The following is a 19,407-nucleotide window of genomic DNA, read 5'->3' as shown; positions in this document are numbered from 1 at the left end:
TGACAACCCCCCCATGTGAGTAGGTACCTGAATGAGTTGATTCAGATCGGTGGCTAATATGGCGGCCATGAACTCCTGCACAGTCTATGACCCTAGGCCCACAGACAGCAGGAAGTCTACGTGGGAGGTCAGAAAAGCAAAAGCAGTGTTGCAATGCAAGCTTATTATATATATAATTTCGCAGCCATATCATATAAACAAACAAGCAAACAAACAAAAGGTTCTAATCTTGAAGCAGAGATTTAACACATCTGGAAGGTATCAGGGTAGATATAGATTACTAGGAATATTTATACAAAAGAATTGTTTGCCAGATGTGAGGTTTTGTTGTGCTGCAATGATTTTATAAAGCAAAGGGAGAGATAAAGTATGTCACTGTTTCTGCATGTGGTTTACCTGATATAATTAATTAATACAGGACTACATGGAAAAAACATTAGTTAAATACATTTTTTTACATCCATGGCCTTTGGATTTTAGTAAAATTTATATACAATTGCAGCAGTCTGTATCAGTTCAGTTCATCTCCCTGAAATTAATTAATGACATTGCTTGTGAACATCTGCATTTGAATGTTCCTTGCAGTCATGCAAATAACACAATTTGTTTTGTTACATGTTTGTCTCATGTAACAAAACATGAGGGCAATGAAAATGACAAACATCAACAGAACAATGACAAGGACAGGAGAACAATTTTCAATCTATTGAAAGATCACTCAGATACCTAGTCTCCCATTTTCAGTCCCTCCGTAAAAGCACCACCATTAATGCCTGTATTGTATATTTGTAGTTTCAACAAGTAACCTTAGATTTCACTATTTATGTTACTACTATTTCATGACATGTGTACATACTTTTCTTCCATACAAATATGTCATTCTCAAAAACAAGCAGATGGCCATCTTGGTCTTAACAGTGTATTATATCTATAGCTACAAATGTGATGGACTATACAAAAACATAAAGAAGAGCAATGTTGGGTATGTTATTTTGTACATTTTATAATATTTTTGTAAATATTCCTAAATAGTAATTCTATGAAACAAAATAAATCCCTGGAATCCAAACTTATTTTTGTTGTTACATTTTGATTCAGAAAATACTTTATTTTTCATAAGTCATCAAAAGCTAAAGTCTGATTACAAGTGCCCAGCAAGTCAAAATATTCTCCAAAGCATGTGAAGGCAGAACAAGAAGCAAAGGATGGAAACTTATCAAGGAGAGAAGCAACCTAGAACTAAAGAGAAATTTTCTGTCAGTTAAAACAATTTATCAGTGAGATGACTTGCCTCCTGAAGTTGTGGGTGCGCCAACACTGGAGGTTTTAACATTCTTCCCTCAGCACTCCTACAGGGCAGGTATAAGAGAACACCAATAGCAGAACGGTTATGTATATGTGGTAAAGGAGAAGTCAAAGATATCTCACATGTTTTATTATACTGTGAGTTATACCGAGTTTATAGGACAGTATATATTCTCCCCTTATTAGAGAGATTGCCAGGGAGGGCAGACAATTTTTATGTAGGCTTTCTCCTCCAGGACTCAAACCCTTCTATCACGCATGCAGTGGCAAAATACTGTGTTGCGGCAATATCCACAAGAAAAAAAAATGGTTACAGATCTATAGCCATTCAACTTGTGCCAATTTTTTGGAGATATCTCTAATAATGTTTGGAACATTATATTTACTCACACACTAATCGTCTATCCACTCACGTAAACTAGGGAGTGACCCTAACATTTTGAGAACATGTATTTTCTTAACAGGGATGTTATTATTTACTATTAATGTTAGTACTATTATTATTATTATTATTATTATTATTATTATTATTATTATTATTATTATTATTATTAAATATATTGTAAAAAGTGATGGCTATTGCTGGTCTACGACCATAATAAAGTTATTTTTGGAGGTTTTAAAGAAGAGATTGGACAACCTTTTTTCTGAGATGGCAAAAGTTTTCTTGCTTGAGCAAGGGGTTGGACTAGAAGACCTCCAAGCTCTTTTCCAACTCTGTTATTTTATTCTGTTATTGTTGAGGTAATTTTGCAACAATAAAAGTGAGTGCAAATCATACAATCTGTCAATGCCAAGAAAGTTAATGGCATGAAAATGCATTGGACTGTAGTTGATTATTAGTGTTATTGTTACCACCACCAACAGAGTTTCTTTCACCCAGCTATTAACAGTTTAAATCAGAAATAGTGCAAGAACTGTGGATGAAGTTGATCCTCCTCCTGATTCTGATCAACATCCTTTAACAGGTATTTAGGAGGCTGGAAGAAGTCCTTGAGGGAAGAGTGATGAGGGATAATCATTTTTACAGTGACTGAATAGCAAATTAAATGGACGACTTGTTAAAATAAAATAAAAAATAGAGTTCAAGAAGCCATGGCATGGGAGGATAAACATGTGCACAAGGGCCTCAGGTGATATATGTGAGAAAGAAGGGCTTCTTTGAAGACATATAAAAAAAAAAATACAACTAGCACTCTTGTTAAATTGGAGTGGTGGTGGAATTCTGCTTTAGTTAAAGAAGTAACCATTGGGATGGAGGGTTGGGGAGAGAGAAAGAGTCCAGGATACTATCCTGTTTTATTCTTTTCTGGATAGAAATATCTGTAGTAGGCCATTGCTATCACTTCTAACTTGTGTGACAGTGTTTTCCTGCAGCATTCTAATTAGACAGAATGGCCTCCAGTCTATCACTGATTGTGACAGCTTTTGCTAGAGCCTTCTCTGTTGATATTAGATCAATAAAGGCGAGATAAAGGCAGTGAGAATGTGCATATGTATTTTTCTATGTCCCAAACTGCAGAATAAAACATTGATTCATAGTTGATCTCCCCTCCCTCAAGGCTGCTTGTTTGTGGCATAGACAGAATGCCTGTCTCCAATCACATCTACCTGTCCCATTAGGTCCAGCAAAAAGGGCATGTTGTGAGTCCTCTCCAGTAAGAAATGTCATCTGACAGGACCTGGGTGGATAACCTTTTCTGTTGTGGCACCTCCCCAATGGAAAATCATTCCCCCTGAGGTCACTGGGGAGGGAAGGGCCAGAAGACATGGCTTTGTCATCTGGCCTAGAGATCTAATAGTGGTGTTATGGAGCCTGCAAAATGGCTATACTGTTAGTGAGATTGATTGTACTCTCCCATAGATTTGTTTTTTTTAAATAGTTGTTATTGTTAACATTTTAATAGTCTTTTGTTATGATGATTTATTTTTGATTATGTGTTTGTTTGTTTGTGTGTGTGTATGTTTTTAATCTTGTAAGCCAACTAAAATCATATATAAGAGAAAGATGGTAAGAAATTTCTCTTGTTCTGCCCGATGAAGAGCTTATGCAAAAGAATAGTGTATGTGTTTATTGGGAATAGAGTAAAATAACTGAGTTATAATTGAAAGGATCAATGCTAGTGGGCTTCTGGAAGAGTGAAACTATGATTGAATGATTCTAGTTATTGGGCGTATGAAAAAAGTTATTAATTTGGGTAACTAAGGACACAAAAGAGTAGCCCATTTGATTATGTACTATCAATTTTCTAACTTAACAATGGCAGTATTCACTTAACAACTGTGGCAAGAAAGGTTGTAAAATGTTGACTCTTACAGATTAAATTTTTTTGTATAACCATCTGTCCCTGAAATAGTCTTTAAGGACTTCTAATTACTGTAACTTACTCATCCAACTTACTGATGGTTGTCGTTTTCTTTCTTTTCCTTCCACCTTTCCCACATTAGAGCCTTCTTTACATTATGTCTTTGCATAATGTGTCCAAAGTAGGATAATTTCCACCTAGTTATTTGTACCTAAATTCAAAAGCATTGATACTCTTCCTATCCTACTTCTTCAAGATTCAACTGTTGCTTCCATAGAGCTTCAGAGAGAATCTGGATATCTTTTCCATGACTATTGTTTTTTTTTAATAATTTGATGGGTATCAAATCGGTAGCAGAGGCTTTTTAGCTGATCAATAAATTTGACAATTTGTGACCATGAAAGTGGTGGCCAGAGAAGGATACTGTTTAATGAGGTAGGTTGGAATGAAACCTGGATAGGGTGAAGAGTGGATAAAACTGATTGTAAAACTCTACCCATTTTTCTAGTGGAACCGTAGGTTCTGAACAGCATGACTTATGGGATGAAGTGCTTGCAATTATCTCACAGAAGATAGCAGGATTTTTGTTTCTTGTTGCTAGAAAAAGTCATTTGCATTTATTTTATATATACATCTTTTTTTTCTTTTTATACCTTTTTTGATCTAGAAGTTGATTCCTAGCAACATTGCAATTACTGGATTTATACAAGTTGAAGGCTGCCACTAAATTTGCCCTGGCTTATATATAGTCCTGATTAAACCAGGGTTATGGTTCATAGGATGCTGACATATTAATAATGACCTCTGAAATTTGTCTATCCATAGATTATATGTAGTAAGAGCTTCTGCAGAATTCTGAAAGGTTGGATAATGCCCAAATCCCAAATGAAATAGTAGTGGAGAATGGTTGTTCTTCAGCCATAGTTCAACTATAAAGAACATACCAAATTAAATGAAATAATTAGAAATTAGTATATTAATTAATGTAAAATTGAGTGTACTGGACCTACTCCCCCCCAGTAGGTATACTCACCAGTAAAGTAATTGTCTATTCTACCATTTAATATGCAAAGCTTGAATTTTCTAGTAATACTTTGTATGTGTCATTCTGTAAGGCCGATGCCCTGATTCCTAGAATCATATAGTTGGCGTCTCGGATGTCCTCTGAGGATGTGAGTAGGAATTATGGTTATTAATTTGGGAGGAAAGGGTTTGTCATTGGTACCAAATCTGACATTTAGGTCACCTGGAAGTATAACATCAGTAATTGTGTCACGCCAGGCAAACTGTGTTAAGTAATTCTCAAACTTATCCCAGGTGATATTTGTTGAGGAAAGCAACCTGCAAGGAGGTCAGTAAATGTTTATAATTAGGAAAGCATATTTTGGCAAGTTGCCCCTTGAGGCTAATGCCATTTGCTCACATGCGTCCAACAGAGAAACTGGGACTACAGGTTACCTACATTTTAAGATATTAAGATTCATGAGACCAGCCTTTCAGGACCAGGAACACTATTAAGGGACTGTACTGTACTATATAACCTTATAATGGAAGCTGTAGAGTCCAGGTTTCTTGCAACAAAATGTTTGTAAATCAAGTCTAAAAAATATGGAATCTTTTTGTTTCAAAAGAACCCCTTTTGGCTTTTACCCAGTCTGCAGATTATTAAATTGGTCAGCTATACTATTGGAGAACTGCCTATCTGATAAAGATGGAGTGGGTTTATTGAACAATATGATATTTGGTGAGGAAAGGGAGTCTCACAGATGTTCTTTATTGATAGGGGAGCATTGGATAGGAAAGCTGCCAGGATCTGTTTGAGGAAAGGAAGAAGTAGAAAACCCCACATCATAATATGTCAGCTGAGAGGGCAGGCTGAGATTGAAACGTTTGTGTAGATCAGCTGGTGAATATCACCTAAACGACCTTTAATAAGGTCAGATTATAAACCGAGGTGAATATCAATTTGTCTAGGGTGGTAATTTGCTATTGAGCATGCGACACATATGATGAAGTTATCCTTCATGCTTGACTGAAGCAGATTCTCAATGTTATTGACATGCTCACAGGGGAGCATGCTTGTTTTCAAAAGACTTCATTAGGGGAGGGGTAAGCATCTTCTGTGCAGATTTTAGATGAAGTTATTATTTGGGCATCTTCCACTAAATTCCTTATACATATGAGTAAATCATAATTGTCCTTAGTACTGAAATACCTACAACAGAGGAGTGGATTGTGAAGAAGGTGGGAATTATGTATTCTTAAAAGAGGAGGAAAGACAATAAGGTTGCTTGTAACTACAGTATTGTAAAGAAAACCCAAAGTCATTGGTTGGTGAGCTTTTTTCTGATGTCTTTAGTTGTTTTCTATCAAGGACATGATTAATATCTATGCTTAAATTCTCTAAAGCAGGAAGCAGCTTTGCTGTCTCTTGAATCAATTTCATTGCTTGTGCAAATCTTCCAGTTTTTGATAGAATCTCTGACTTTTTTCTTTGGCCTTTATTGTATAGGCCAAATGGGACAAGCAATGTTTTGTTAATGTTGGTTGAACATTTGAATGTACTCTTTGCTGCCATGGACAGAGTTAAGACAGAAAATGTGTGGCAGCTGTTCAAACTAGACACAGCATTTTGGGGTGAGCTGATATAATTTTTTTTAACAGAGGTCTCACATTAAGACAATGAACACATAGGGGAAATTCCAAAATATTCCATTGATTGTATTAATTACTTATTAAAAATAACAATCTTTTTTCTCCCATCACATTGGGGAGCTAATTAATATACAAATTAATATGTTCATAACATCAAAAGAATAAAGCTGGCAGTAGAGCAATTGGCTTAAAGCGGGGGTCTTCAAACTTGGCCCTTTTATGACTTGTGGACTTCAACTCCCAGAATTCCTCAGCCAGGGCCAAGTTTGAAGACTCCTGGCTTAAAGAGAAACAAATGGAGTCTCTAGTAGCCTATTATCCTGTGTTAATATTAAAAACAGAAAACTACAGTTAGTCCTCATTTAGCAATCACAATGGGGATTGGCAACTTGATCATTAAGCAAAGTGGTTGCTAATTTAAACGACAATTGTGCTTATGATCTTATTCAGCCTGTTTTTGTTTTACAGACCTTCAAAGGTTGTAAATGTGAAGATTTTGTTTAGTAATCAAATTTATTTATTTATTTATTTATTAAATAAATTTTTATTGAATAGAAAAAGAAAAAAAAGGAATTAAAAACATTGAACATGGTAAATCATCTTTGACAGACATCTCAGTCCATATTTACATTAATTACAAATAATATATCTCTTTACAATAGCACCATACTAATCTCAATCTTAACTTATCTCATTACAATGACATCCATTTTTTCCCCACCATCTATAAAATTTATTCCATATTTGATAAAAGTCTGTTTCATCCTGATTTTTTAATCTTTTAGTTATCCTGTCTAATTCTGCGTAATACATGATTTCCTGAATTAGTGTTTCCCCACTCGGTACATCCGTAGCTTTCCATTTTTGAGCAAATAATATCCTTGCCGTTGTAACCACCTGAGTGAATAAATATGTGTCATCTTTATTTACATTTTTTTCTAGTATTCCTAACAGCAATGTCTCAGGTTTGTACTGAATGTTTTGCTTAGTCATTTCTATTGCCCATTCCCAACCATACGCCAATACACCTGTGCTTCTCGACATGACCACCATATATGAAAGAAAGTGTCCTTTTCTTTTTTACACTTCCAGCACAAAGATGAGTATCCGTTATATATTTTTGCTAATCTGGCTGGAGGGAGATGCCATCTGTAAACCATCTTATACAAATTCTCTTTATATGATGTCGCCAATGTGATTTTATTGTTTCGCAGCTTTATTAATCAAATTTAGATGGCCACCCATCTCACAGAAAATGACTCCGGGAAGCAACAATCAATAGAACTGGGTGCAAGTTACTTTTCTGTTAGCACTGTAACTGTGAGCAGTCACTAAATGAGGATTACCTGTAGTTGATTGTATCGATAAGTCAGGGGGAAATGGGCATGCAGCAGCAGCAGCAGCATTGAATTTGTTATTTTCAGACTACCTTCTGGCATGGGAGCTTGCTTAAAGTGTTTTAGTCTCTGTTTTTAATCTCTTGGAAGGGGTCTACCTGAACATTAGCCATTTTCTTCAAGTTACCAATTTTACCAAAGGCAGGTTGCACTACGTTTTAACAATCTGAAAAGTTAAGACAATACAGGTAGTTACTTACAGGTAGTGACTTACAACGCCAATTAAGCCTAAGATTTCCATTGCTAGACTGTTATTTTTACCTCATTTTATGACTTTTCTTTTTTTTGTAATATTTTATTGATTTTCTAATTTTACATTTAAGTATTTAAAAAGCAATGTGGTGTCTGGGTTAATCAATAATTCAATAACATACAAAAATCTTTAGTACAAATCTCAAGCTACCACATCAAATGTTTCCTCTCTTTTCCCCTTAATATCTACTGTCTCATATTTGAACTAATGCAGTTCTTATTATATCAATTAAGTAAAAATAGCATTGTTACATTTATCAATAAACATAGATGTGATAGTCTTATTAGGGCAGGATACTGGGGATCAAAATAACATGAGATGTGATGTTCATATAAGAGTGCCTTTGGTTACCATAAACATACTCATGAGATGCTTTTTAGTAGAAACAATGTACAAGACAGCAAAAGAAATTTGAAATGTGATGCTTGGAAGTGCTGCTGAATAACACAGTTATTGTGATGAGTCATCCCCAAAGAAAACTCTCTTGAAAGCACATACTTCTATACCCATTTTGAGATTTATTTTCACAGCTTATGTCAAGTTAGACAGAGATCTCTTATTTTTAAATTATCTTCCTTTAAAAGTAATATCACTCAGAGCACAACTTACAGTGTTATGTAACTTAAATTGGCTGCACTTGAGATGCTGAAGTTTAGCCAGAGACCATCAGTGAAGCCATGTCTAAGCTGGGATTCTTAACATTTTTTTAAAAAAATAATAATATTCAGGCACAAAATCTAATTAATAACACTATAATTAGAGAGCCAGTAACTGTCTAGACCATGGGTGTCAAACTCGCCACGTCATGTGACGTGTCACGACATATCGTGACTCTTTTTGCATTGCCAGCAATGGGGTGGGCGCGGCTTCAGTATGATAGGGCATTAGAAATTTTAAAGAAAACCAAAGTCATATTAAACCTGTGGTCCTCTTCATAAATAAATTGTAAAAAGATCTATAAACGGTTCTGCACTAGAGTTCATATTAAAAATGCCAATACAATTTTTTTAAATCTGATAAGATTGGGCTCTGTGGGGCAACTAATTTTCAACACACCAGATTTACAGGGGAGCTATATTTATGGTACTACAGTGTTATCTTCACCAGGTCAGGTGCACTGCTTTTTCTGGGTTAAAATTCAAAATAGCAATAATCCATAAATGCCACTTCTACTGCTCTGAATTTTGTCAGGCTCATTAAGGTCTTCGTTCACTGAAGCTTAAAACATTCCCTGAAATTTTGGGCAGGCATTAGAATTACCTGATAATTACTTACAATCATCAACATTTTATTTGCTAGGACATTAAATCTTGACCTTTAGTTTCACAGCAGTTGTTTGAAACAATTTAGATTGCAGGAAAATAAAACCTTGTGTGAAGTCAAACAGCTGAAATAAATGCCAAACTCATAAAAGTTAGCAATTCTGAGGCTCACATGGGTAACTTCCAGGAGGGGGAAGCTGCATTTCCCTCATCAGCTTTTCATTTCTCCTGGTGCAGCTTTCCCAAAATTGTTTCTCTTCAGCTAGGTGAGGTTTATAATCCTAGAATCCTAATTACTCCAGCTACAGGGCATGCTGACTGGAAATTCTGTGAGTTGTAATCCAGTGGGTATTAGGTTGGCAAAAGTTGCCTTAAATATGGCCTTGAGTCCATTTACTAATGGACTCGTTGCAGTTTTCAAATGGCAAGTGACAGTTTCTGGGACTTAATAGAATTTACTCACCCAGAAAATGGAGCAGTCATGCCAATGTATGCACAGACCTTAGTAGCCAAGCAAGAATTTGATGTTTTGAGAACTGTGATGCCGCTTAAGCTCTTGTTCCTATGCACTAGATCATTGATACTCTGTGAAACCAGGGCAATTACTGTTTTCACCTGTGCTTATCATCTAAGAAAAAGTACTAGAACATAATGACTCAAAAGTATAGCAGAATATAGGAGAATCAGAGTAACCTTTTTGGATGTGGAGAAGGTCAAGGAACCATTTGCTATTGAGTTGCATTTGAAAAACACTGGAATTATCATGCAACACACAGATCCCTTCTTGAGTGTAGAACTGAGAAACAGGCAAGATTTGTCTATGTGCCAGTTTCTTAACTTTAGTAGTTTGTAGATGTGTGGACTTCAACTCTCAACAATTCTCCAGCCAGCATGGAAATTCTGGGAGTTGAGGTCCAAACTACCAAGGTGTTACAATCCATTTCCGAAACTGATGAAGTGTTTTCAAACCAGAACTCCTGCGATAATACCTCCAGATCCCACACAGAATAGAGCTCTGCAATTTCTCCTTGGCAAACTGCATTTGCAAATTTTTTGCAATTTCCTGGAGCACTCTACTCTGGTCCATTCACTGAAAAGGCATTGAGCTCCTGGAGACATCAATGTGTTCAATGCTGATGCACACAGGGAGGAAACCTGTCTTGAATCAATGTATGTACAGCTACATGAATGAAGGTTTTCTTTCTGCAGATGCCTGCAAGATGCATGTATTTTTGCAGATATTGATATTACATATATTGTTGTCAATGTACACACAAATATATGCCTGAATTTAGGTTACAATCGAGCCAGGAATTTTGGTCACGAGTTAAACTGAGTTACTACTTGACTGGATTTTACAACTTTTTAACAAGAATTGTTAAGGAAGCCACTGGGGTCATTAAATGAATTACATGGTTGTAAGTCAGAATCCAGCTTATCTGATGGATGGGTTTTTTTGCCAGAAAGAGGCAAAAAACATTGCAAAACATGATCAGGTGATTGTGAGCACTGCAACTGGGCATAAATGCCAGTCAGTTGCCAAGTGCCTGAAATGCAATCACATGACCACAGAGACAGTGCAGAGACAGTGCAGTGAGTCATAGGTAAGTTTTTTGGAGTGCTCTGTAACTTTGACAGTTGAGACTACCTGTTCATCCTCATAATCAATGTTATTACAAGTAGTCCTCAACTTATGACTATGACTGAACCCAAAATTTCTGTTGCTAAGCAAGACAGTTATTAAGTGAGTCTTGCCCCATTTTATCTTGCCCCATCTTTTTTGGCCACTGCAGTTGTTAACTGTTTAAGTGAATCATGCAGTTGTTAAGGAAATCTGGCTTTCCCAATTGATTTCACTTCTCTGAAGTTGGGAAGTCTACAAATGGTCATCACATGAACTTGGGAGAGTGCAACTGTCATAAGTACATGCCAGTTGACAAGCATCCAAATTTTGTTCGCATGTCCATAGGGATGCTACAATAGTAGTAAGTGTGAAAAACAGTCATGTCACTTTTTTCAATACTGTTGTAACTTCAGACTGTCACTAAATGAACAGTTATAAATTGAGAACTACCTCTACAGGAACTCAGTTTACCATACAATCTTTTTTTGATCCATTTTTTTTTTAAATGTTAACTGTGTAGTTGAGATACCCATCAGGAGATTATTACTCATTACATACTGATTACAATGACAAAAAAATGAATTCAAATTTTGAGAGAAATTACTGCAGCTGTGACACAGAAGAAAGAACATGTATCAACGTAAGAATTCTGTGTCTGATTACAATTACAGCAATAAAAAGTACAATTGGCTAACAGATGGGCAGTAATATAGGGTAATAATAAGGAAAATAAAGAGATTTATCCTTGCTTCATTTTGCAAGCACTGGTAATAAAACAAATATTTTACCAAGAGTTTCTTTACAATTTTCATGGGTATCACAAATCACTGAAATAAAATTAACTGAATTATGTACAGATACTGAAAACTCAGCTCTGTTTATACATATCAGTCGTACTTCGGGGTCGGAATATAACACCGTCTTTCTCGTACGTGTCTGATCTTAAAGGTAAACGACCAGGGTAAATGAAACTTCTGCCTTTATAACGTTTTTGACAAGTCTTTCTCGGATATCTGTACATATCGGTTATCCTCATTACGACTGGAACACAAAGGTGTTAGTTCCACAATCATTGTTGGAAATTTCGCGAGTGTGGCAATGGACCTAGGTATTTGCAAGACCGCCTCCTACCAAACACCTCCCTCGACCAGTCCGCTCCCACAGAGAGGGCCTCCTTAGGGTGCCGTCGGCCAGACAATGCCGGCTGGCGACCCCCAGGGGGAGAGCCTTCTCTGTGGCAGCTCCTGCCCTCTGGAATGACCTACCCCCCGACCTATGTACAACTACGGACCTGCGCCTCTTTCGCCGAGCCCTGAAGGCCCATCTATTCCGTGCGGCCGGCCTGGCGTAGTTTGATTATGTTTTAGTGGGGGTTTTGTATGGGGTACTTTTAGAACAGGCCTGTTATTTAATTTGATTTTACAACAGAAACTTGTATATATTTATCGTGGTTTTATTATCGCCTGTTCACCGCCCTGAGTCCCGTAAGGGAGATAGGGCAGTATATAAATTCAATAAATAAATAAAATAAATAAATAAATTATTCTATCAACATTTTCACCTTGCTAGGTAACATTCCCTATCTCAGTTACTAAGGTGCTAAATACAAAATGGGAGAAGAAAATGAATTAATATATGGTTTATAATGATTACTAGATCCAAAACTAAGCTGAAGAAACAATATCACTGATTCTGGATTTTAAAAAAGGAATTAAATCCTATAGTAAATAATCAAAAGGCTTTCTGAAATATCTGACATTCAGCCTGTTCAGTAAAGATCTACTCAGCTTGTGAAACAGATTGCCTGAGTGCGTAACAAAAGCTCTGGATTTATCAAGCCAATCTCAACTTGTTTATATGATTATGGACTAACTGGCTCTGAAGATAAGAGAGATAGTTAAGGAAGAATAGAAATTCATTTTTCATTCTATTTTCTTTGTGGTTTGCTGGTGGGATTGCAAAAATACCTGCAACTTCTTTGGCAATTATGATTTATATGACAGTAATCAAAACTGATATGCCTTTCACAGTATAGCTGTGATTTTTTTAATGGCGCTTTTTGAACCTGAAATTGGTACTGTATTGCCCAATAATGCAGATAAAAGAATAAAGTTTGGGGTAAGAAAGCTGTTGACAAATGTCTGAAATAACTACTTTTTTATTAGAATGTTCCTCATAACCCCGCCTTTTATTAAATGATCGAGTCTTTGATTAAAGAATCTACATAATTCACAATAGAATTTGTATATTTTTACGAACATACACTGTCTTCTTCCCATCCTCCAACCATTTATCCTCTTTCCTTAACATTTGACTACTTGGTTAAATTATACCCTATTGTTGTAAAAACAGTGTTGCATGTTCACCAAATGTGTTAATTAGTTCTCCAAATCAAGGTTTATTTGAATCTGCTCAGATAGCTTAGCCATTTTTAAAATGATCATTGTGCAGAATACTTGTTCATTCAGGTCTTTATTTTTTGTTTCTAACCAAGAGAAAATTGCTCCACTCTTGCCCCTTGACAGCCTTAAAGTCAGCCTCCCAACTTTCTGGAGGGTTACAGAAGGCAAGGAGTGCAATATTATTACTTCAATAGAAAGAGTAGATTCACTAATATTTACAAGGGATGAGTAGGTGGGGACTCAAAGCAGGTAGCAAGGTGATTGTGGTATCCCATATAGAAAGCAGAAAATAACTTCTTTTGCACATGTTTCTGTGTCACACATGGGTACAAAGAGGCAGAGCCTCAATCATGCTTCAACCATCAACTTGCCTGTTTTGATTCTCCCCTGTGGACACTTCTGGGTGAATTAGTTTTTAGGGGGCATGTATTAGATGTTTTCAGAGTGGGAGTAAAAACAGCAGGGAATTAAACTTTTGCTTGCCAAGCAAAAAGTTTTACCTCTTAGGTATGGCTCATTTCCCAAACTGGAGTTCACACAGAGACTTACAGTGTGATATATGTTCTGGAATTAATCTTTTAGACAACCGCTGACACTCAAAGATAGGGAGAAAGTAGTTTATGGAGGCATTCTGTGTTGCTTTAGCTTACACATTTCACTTTTAAATATGTATTTTTATGGAGTCCAAATTATTATTGTAAGGAATTGTGTACAATGAAAAGCTTTGTAAACAGGACGATCATACATATTACTTAATTGAATAATTAATCCAATGATAATACAGGAGATAATCCAAAATTCCACTTGGAAAGTAACATACCAGTGCATGAATTACATATTACTAAGAAAGTGATTTTCTTTTGCTCAATCAATACCTAAGGCATGAATAATTTTGTTGTTTTTAAATAATCTACTGGGCAATCTGAAGATAGGAAATTCCTTAGTTGCTTAGCTGTTTGCTGTATGTCTAACTGCAACCCTAATATAACTCAAAACAGATACACAGTGTACACTAGCATTGAATGTTATATTCACTATAAAATTCCATACATTTTTATTTATGTATTATATTTGTAAAACTGCCCAAGTCCACAGCAACTCTGGCTGGTGTACAATATTAAAAACAAATTTAAAACCATAATGAAAAAATAATGTAGACCATGTAGATATTAAACAGGAAAAGGGAGCCCTGTATTGCATCATCCATTCAGGGGTCTCAGGTCAATCTGCTTCCTGCTTCCATGATTGATAGTATCAAAATCCACTGAAAGAACAGGGATTATCAGGACAGTAACACTCATTCCATTCTGGCTTTGCAAGAGGTCATCCATAAACTATCAACCACAATGCTATCTCTGTACTGTATTGTAACATGAAATGAGACTGAAACAGGCCTGAATAATCTGTTTCCTTCAGAAGTTATAGTCCAGCTGTCTTCTTAACAACCCTCCCAAGAAAAGGAAGGTTAGAGTTGTCCAGAACTAATGGATCCAGGAATAAGGAAGAGGTGTACCACTAATGAACCAGACCATTCTTTTGAAAAACTGATATTACTGCATAGAACCTGAAGGCAAGACAAGAAGCAATAGATGGAAACTAATCAAGGAGAGAACCTAGAACTAAGGAGAAATTTCCTGACAGAACAATTAATCAGTGGAACGACTTGCCTCCAGAGGTTGGGGGTGCTCCAATACTGGGGATTTTAAAAGAAGAGACTGGATAACCATTTGTCTGAAATGGTATACGGTTTCCTACTTGAGTAGGAAGTTGGACTAGAAGACCTCCAAGGTCCCTCCCAACTCTGTTATTTTGTTATTCTGAACCAATTACACACCACCTGAAAGAACTTCACAAACCGAGAGGGCAACGATCAAACAAACAGGCAGTCAGGTTAACGGTCCTGAGGATCATGTCCTCTTCCAAGGAGTTTCACATTCAAAACACACCCCAGGTAACCACATAAGACTTCCAGCACCTCAAATCTATTTGCTTAATCACAGTCCAATTCTAAGGGAATCTGAATTATTTTATCTACCAGATGCCTAGAATATTCAAGCCAAGGGCTTTGCCACAAACCCAATCCAAGTGATGACTAAGATCTCTCTTGACCTACCTACCAGATCCATAAGAAATCTCAATCTTCTTATGGAACCCATTATGGTTCATTTGTTGCTTGGGGCCTAATAGGTCCTATCCCCCTGAATGGACAGGGGAAATGCCGGTAAAGCAGTACACTTATCAGAGAGTGATTGGACAATGGCAAATGACTGTTGGCTATGTTCTCCACTGCCAGATTATATTTATATTTCCAAGATTTTAAATCTCCAACAGCAACGCATATATATGGTCAATATGAATGCTGTACAGTATCATACCTATAAATCAGAAAGAAAATGAAATGTTGCACAAGACCAAGTTAAAGATTCATATAATTTGGACATTCAGCCAACTCTTCTTTCTTTTTATCCTTATTATTCTTGTGGCATCAAATCTGTAGCTTTGCAAGCCCTAAAAAAGAAAACCTTCCAATTTAATGTTTTCACTAGAAACATTAAAAATAGTGTGAAACACTGACCTCACTCAGTGATCTGGTATTCAAGTAGCTCAGGACAAAAAGTTACAGACATATACTGTAAGTTTGAATTTCTCATGGCACTTTCATGGATGAACCACCATGCACATTTTCATTATTATATGATGTTACCTTAGTGGTGTAAGTGTGTCCATCAGAACCACAAACAGAGCTGGCATGCGTCAGAGGGCACGGCTTGCATTTTACTAAATTAGATGATCCAGCCCAATGCCTCTGGGGCAGATTTCCTTTCTTTTGCCGAAGGCTGCGAAAGATATGCAGAAGAGAAATTAGAGACTGAAAATGACTCATTGATGTATCAGGCTCTATATAATTGAAAACAATCTACCTTTTATGTAGGGTAATATCCATTTCAAGTCGTGACTTCTCCAAGTACATTTGAAAAAGAATTAAAGAGTAACCGGGTAGCTATTGTTAATGAAGCCACCTCCATGTTATTAATGATGTTCCTGAATGTGACAAGATGACCTATCCAGACAGATCACACTATATTCTGTTTAGTATTATTGGGCTGACCTATTGATACATGGAGCAAAGTTAAGGATTTAATTGGTTGAATATGTCAAAATCTGGATCAAAGTCAATTTGATTTTTAACTTTGCTTATTACCATTTCAACAAAAGAGGGAATTAGAAAATATTGGTGGTTTAAAAAGATGAGATCAAATTATAGATAAGTTTTTATATCCTGATAAAATGAAAGGAGACATAAAGACATAATTTGTCTTTATCTGTTATTTACTTATTTGATTTTGATGGTTGTCCATTCACTAAGCAACTTTGAGTTAAAGATTTAAAAGCAGATATCATTATAAAAAAAATTAAAAACAATGTTTCATATAAATAAAAAAATATTATGATGGGGATAAATATATTGCAAATATATGTTATCAGAGGTTCACACAGCACACTGTCCGTACATAAGAAAGACCAGGTCTTCAAGTCTCCCAAAGGTTGGCATGCTTTGAGCTACCTGGTTCTTTGGTCCAAACAGAACAGAAGATTAGTTGTCTAGCTTATTTATTTACTCCTTGTTCAGTAGAGATGCATAGAACATTTCATTCCTACTCCAGATTATCCCATGATGTGATCAGGAAGGCAGTAGGTAAACATATTCTAAACAGGACACTATTTGAGGTATTCCTAGGACCTGCTTGGAATTGGAATGGCATGTTTGAGATTTATCAGCAATTTACTTTCAGAAACTTCCCAATGAAACTCACAATGACAGAGAGTCGAGAAGGTTCATCCTGGCAGAGATCAGAAATGGAACATTCTAGACTTTTCTAGAATGTTCTGTTCTTATTCTTAAGGTTTCATAAATGTAAAAGAACTGCGTGCATAAGGAATTCCTTTAAACATTTTTAATTGATAACTTATAGTAGCCAGCATAGGTTTGTTAAAAACAGATCACGCCAAATCAATTTTATTTCATTCTTTGATAAAGTGACTAAACTAGTAGAGCAGTGAAATGCTGTGGACGTGGTATACTCAGATTTCAGTAAGGCATTTGATAAAGTAGACTACAACCTACTCCTTGGTAAGCTAGAAAAAGGTGGAATAGACAACTTCACCATCAGATGGGTCTGTAGCTAGCTGGCAAACCGTACTCAATGAGTAGTCTTCAATGGCACTACATCCACATGGAGAGAAATAAGCAGTGGGGTATCACAAGGTTCCATCTTAGGCCCAGTACTTTTCAATATCTTCATCAATGATTTAGATGAGGGAATTGAAGGGGAACTCATCAAATATGCAGATGATACCGAACTGGCAGGAGTAGCCAATACCCCAAAAGACAAACTCAGGATCCAAAAAGGTCTTGACAAACTTGAACAATGGGCCCTATCCAACAAAATGAGTTTCAATGTGGAGAAAAGCAAAGTTTTACATTTAGGCAGGAAAACTCAAAGGTACAAGTACAGACTGGGCGAGACCTGGCTTAAAAACAGTATCTGTAAGAAGGACCTTGGAGTCCTAGTGGACGATCACTTGACTATGTGCAGCAGCCACCAGAAAAGCTAATACAATCCTGGGTTGTATAAACAGAGGCATAGAATCAAGATCATGCGAAGTATTAGTACCACTTTATAAAACCCTAATAAGACCACACCTGGAATACTGCAGCCAGTTTTGGTCGCCATATCACAAAAAAGATGTTGAGAGTTTGGAAAAAATTAAGAGGAGAGCAACTAAGATGATTAAAGGACTGGAGACTAAAACATACAAAGAACAGCTGCAGGACTTGGGTTTGCTAGTCTAAAGAAAAGAAGAAATAAGGGAGACATGATAGCAGTATTCCAGTATTTGAGGGACTGCCACAAAGAAGAGGGGGTCACATTATTCACCAAAGCACCAGAGGGAAGGACAAGAAACAATGGTTGGAAACTGATCAAAGAGAGAAGCAATCTGGAATTAAGGAGAAACTTCCTGACAGTGAGGAGGAGATTTTTAAGAAGAGGCTAGACAGTCACTTGTCTGAGATAGTATAGGTCCTCTTGCTTGAGCAGAGGGCTGGACTAGAAGACCTCCAAGGTCCCTTCCAGCTCTATTCTATTCTATTCTATTCTATTCTATTCTATTCTATTCTATTCTAATACATATAATTTGCACAGATCTGTATCATGGATTATGTATTAAATGTATTAAATTCCATCGTGAAACTCAAAAGCATTTTCTCCTTTTTCCAGATCTTGAAAAGAAAGATTCCCTCAGTTGATCTTAACTCCTTAAGCCAAGTAGTTTTCTGGGCAGCCATTAGAAGTGTTTGGTCACTGTCTCCTCCTGGAATATCCTTTTATCTTTCCAGTCATACTTAAAAGTTTAGAGCTCCAGATAGCTCTCAATCCAGGTACTAAAAAAAAACTTGTGATGACATGAATGATGAAATGATTGTTAAACCTTAAATGACAGTTAATCAATAGTTACATTAAAATGAAGTCACCAGTGTTACTGGTTCAATTTCAAATTCAATCAATCAATTAATCAGACAGTCAAATAAACCATTATTTTATAATGAAAAATCAATCTTTATAAAAGTATTTAAATAAAAAATAATGGGTTAATAATACATCATATAAGATTTGGATTTTACAAACATGTAAGGGCAAAAGAGCAAAATTTTGCAAATCCCTCTGTTGCCTATGGACAGTGATATAACTCATATAAAAGTGTTTTTGGCCTACTTAAATATATAATAATAAATGTTTGTATTATATAATTGCAAAGCCCTGTATAGAGTACATGGTCTACTATTTCAATTTCCACTCATCTGCAACAACACATTTGATTTGTTTATGGGATATTATGTTTTACCTTGATCTAATCTGTGCCTTGGTAAAAGCATGTAATAAATAATAATTTAATCATTTGCTCATATATTTAATTTATAGAATTACAGTTTCTGTTTCTGAGGGTGACTGATTCCATTTTTAGACTGGAAGATTAAGTAATATATAAGGATGCAATGGCTCAGTGGTTAAAGATGCTGAGCTTTTCAGCTGGGAGTCCAGTTCAAGATCTCTCTCTCTCTCTCTCTCTCTCTCTCTCTCTCTCTCTCTCTCTCTCTCTCTCTCTCTCTCTCTCTCTCTCTCTCTCTCTCTCTCTCTCTC

General features: G+C 36.2%; 1 protein-coding gene across 1 annotated transcript in view; it reads right to left on the bottom strand.

Moving 5' to 3' along the window:
- LOC107283568 (testican-1-like) overlaps nt 1-19,407 on the bottom strand; it is a 352,953-nt gene that overhangs the window by 65,029 nt on the left and 268,517 nt on the right. Inside the window, exon 6 of the mRNA XM_015811500.1 lies at nt 15,909-16,041. Within this exon, the coding sequence (XP_015666986.1) occupies nt 15,909-16,041 (133 nt within the window). The remainder of the gene's footprint in view (nt 1-15,908; nt 16,042-19,407) is intronic.

The sequence above is a fragment of the Protobothrops mucrosquamatus genome, unplaced genomic scaffold, assembly GCF_001527695.2.
Source record: "Protobothrops mucrosquamatus isolate PMUCROS unplaced genomic scaffold, P.Mucros_1.0 scaffold43, whole genome shotgun sequence".
Taxonomy (NCBI): Eukaryota; Metazoa; Chordata; class Lepidosauria; order Squamata; family Viperidae; genus Protobothrops; species Protobothrops mucrosquamatus.
Note: the sequence above shows the minus strand (reverse complement) of the source record. Positions and strands in the feature narration are given on the sequence as shown.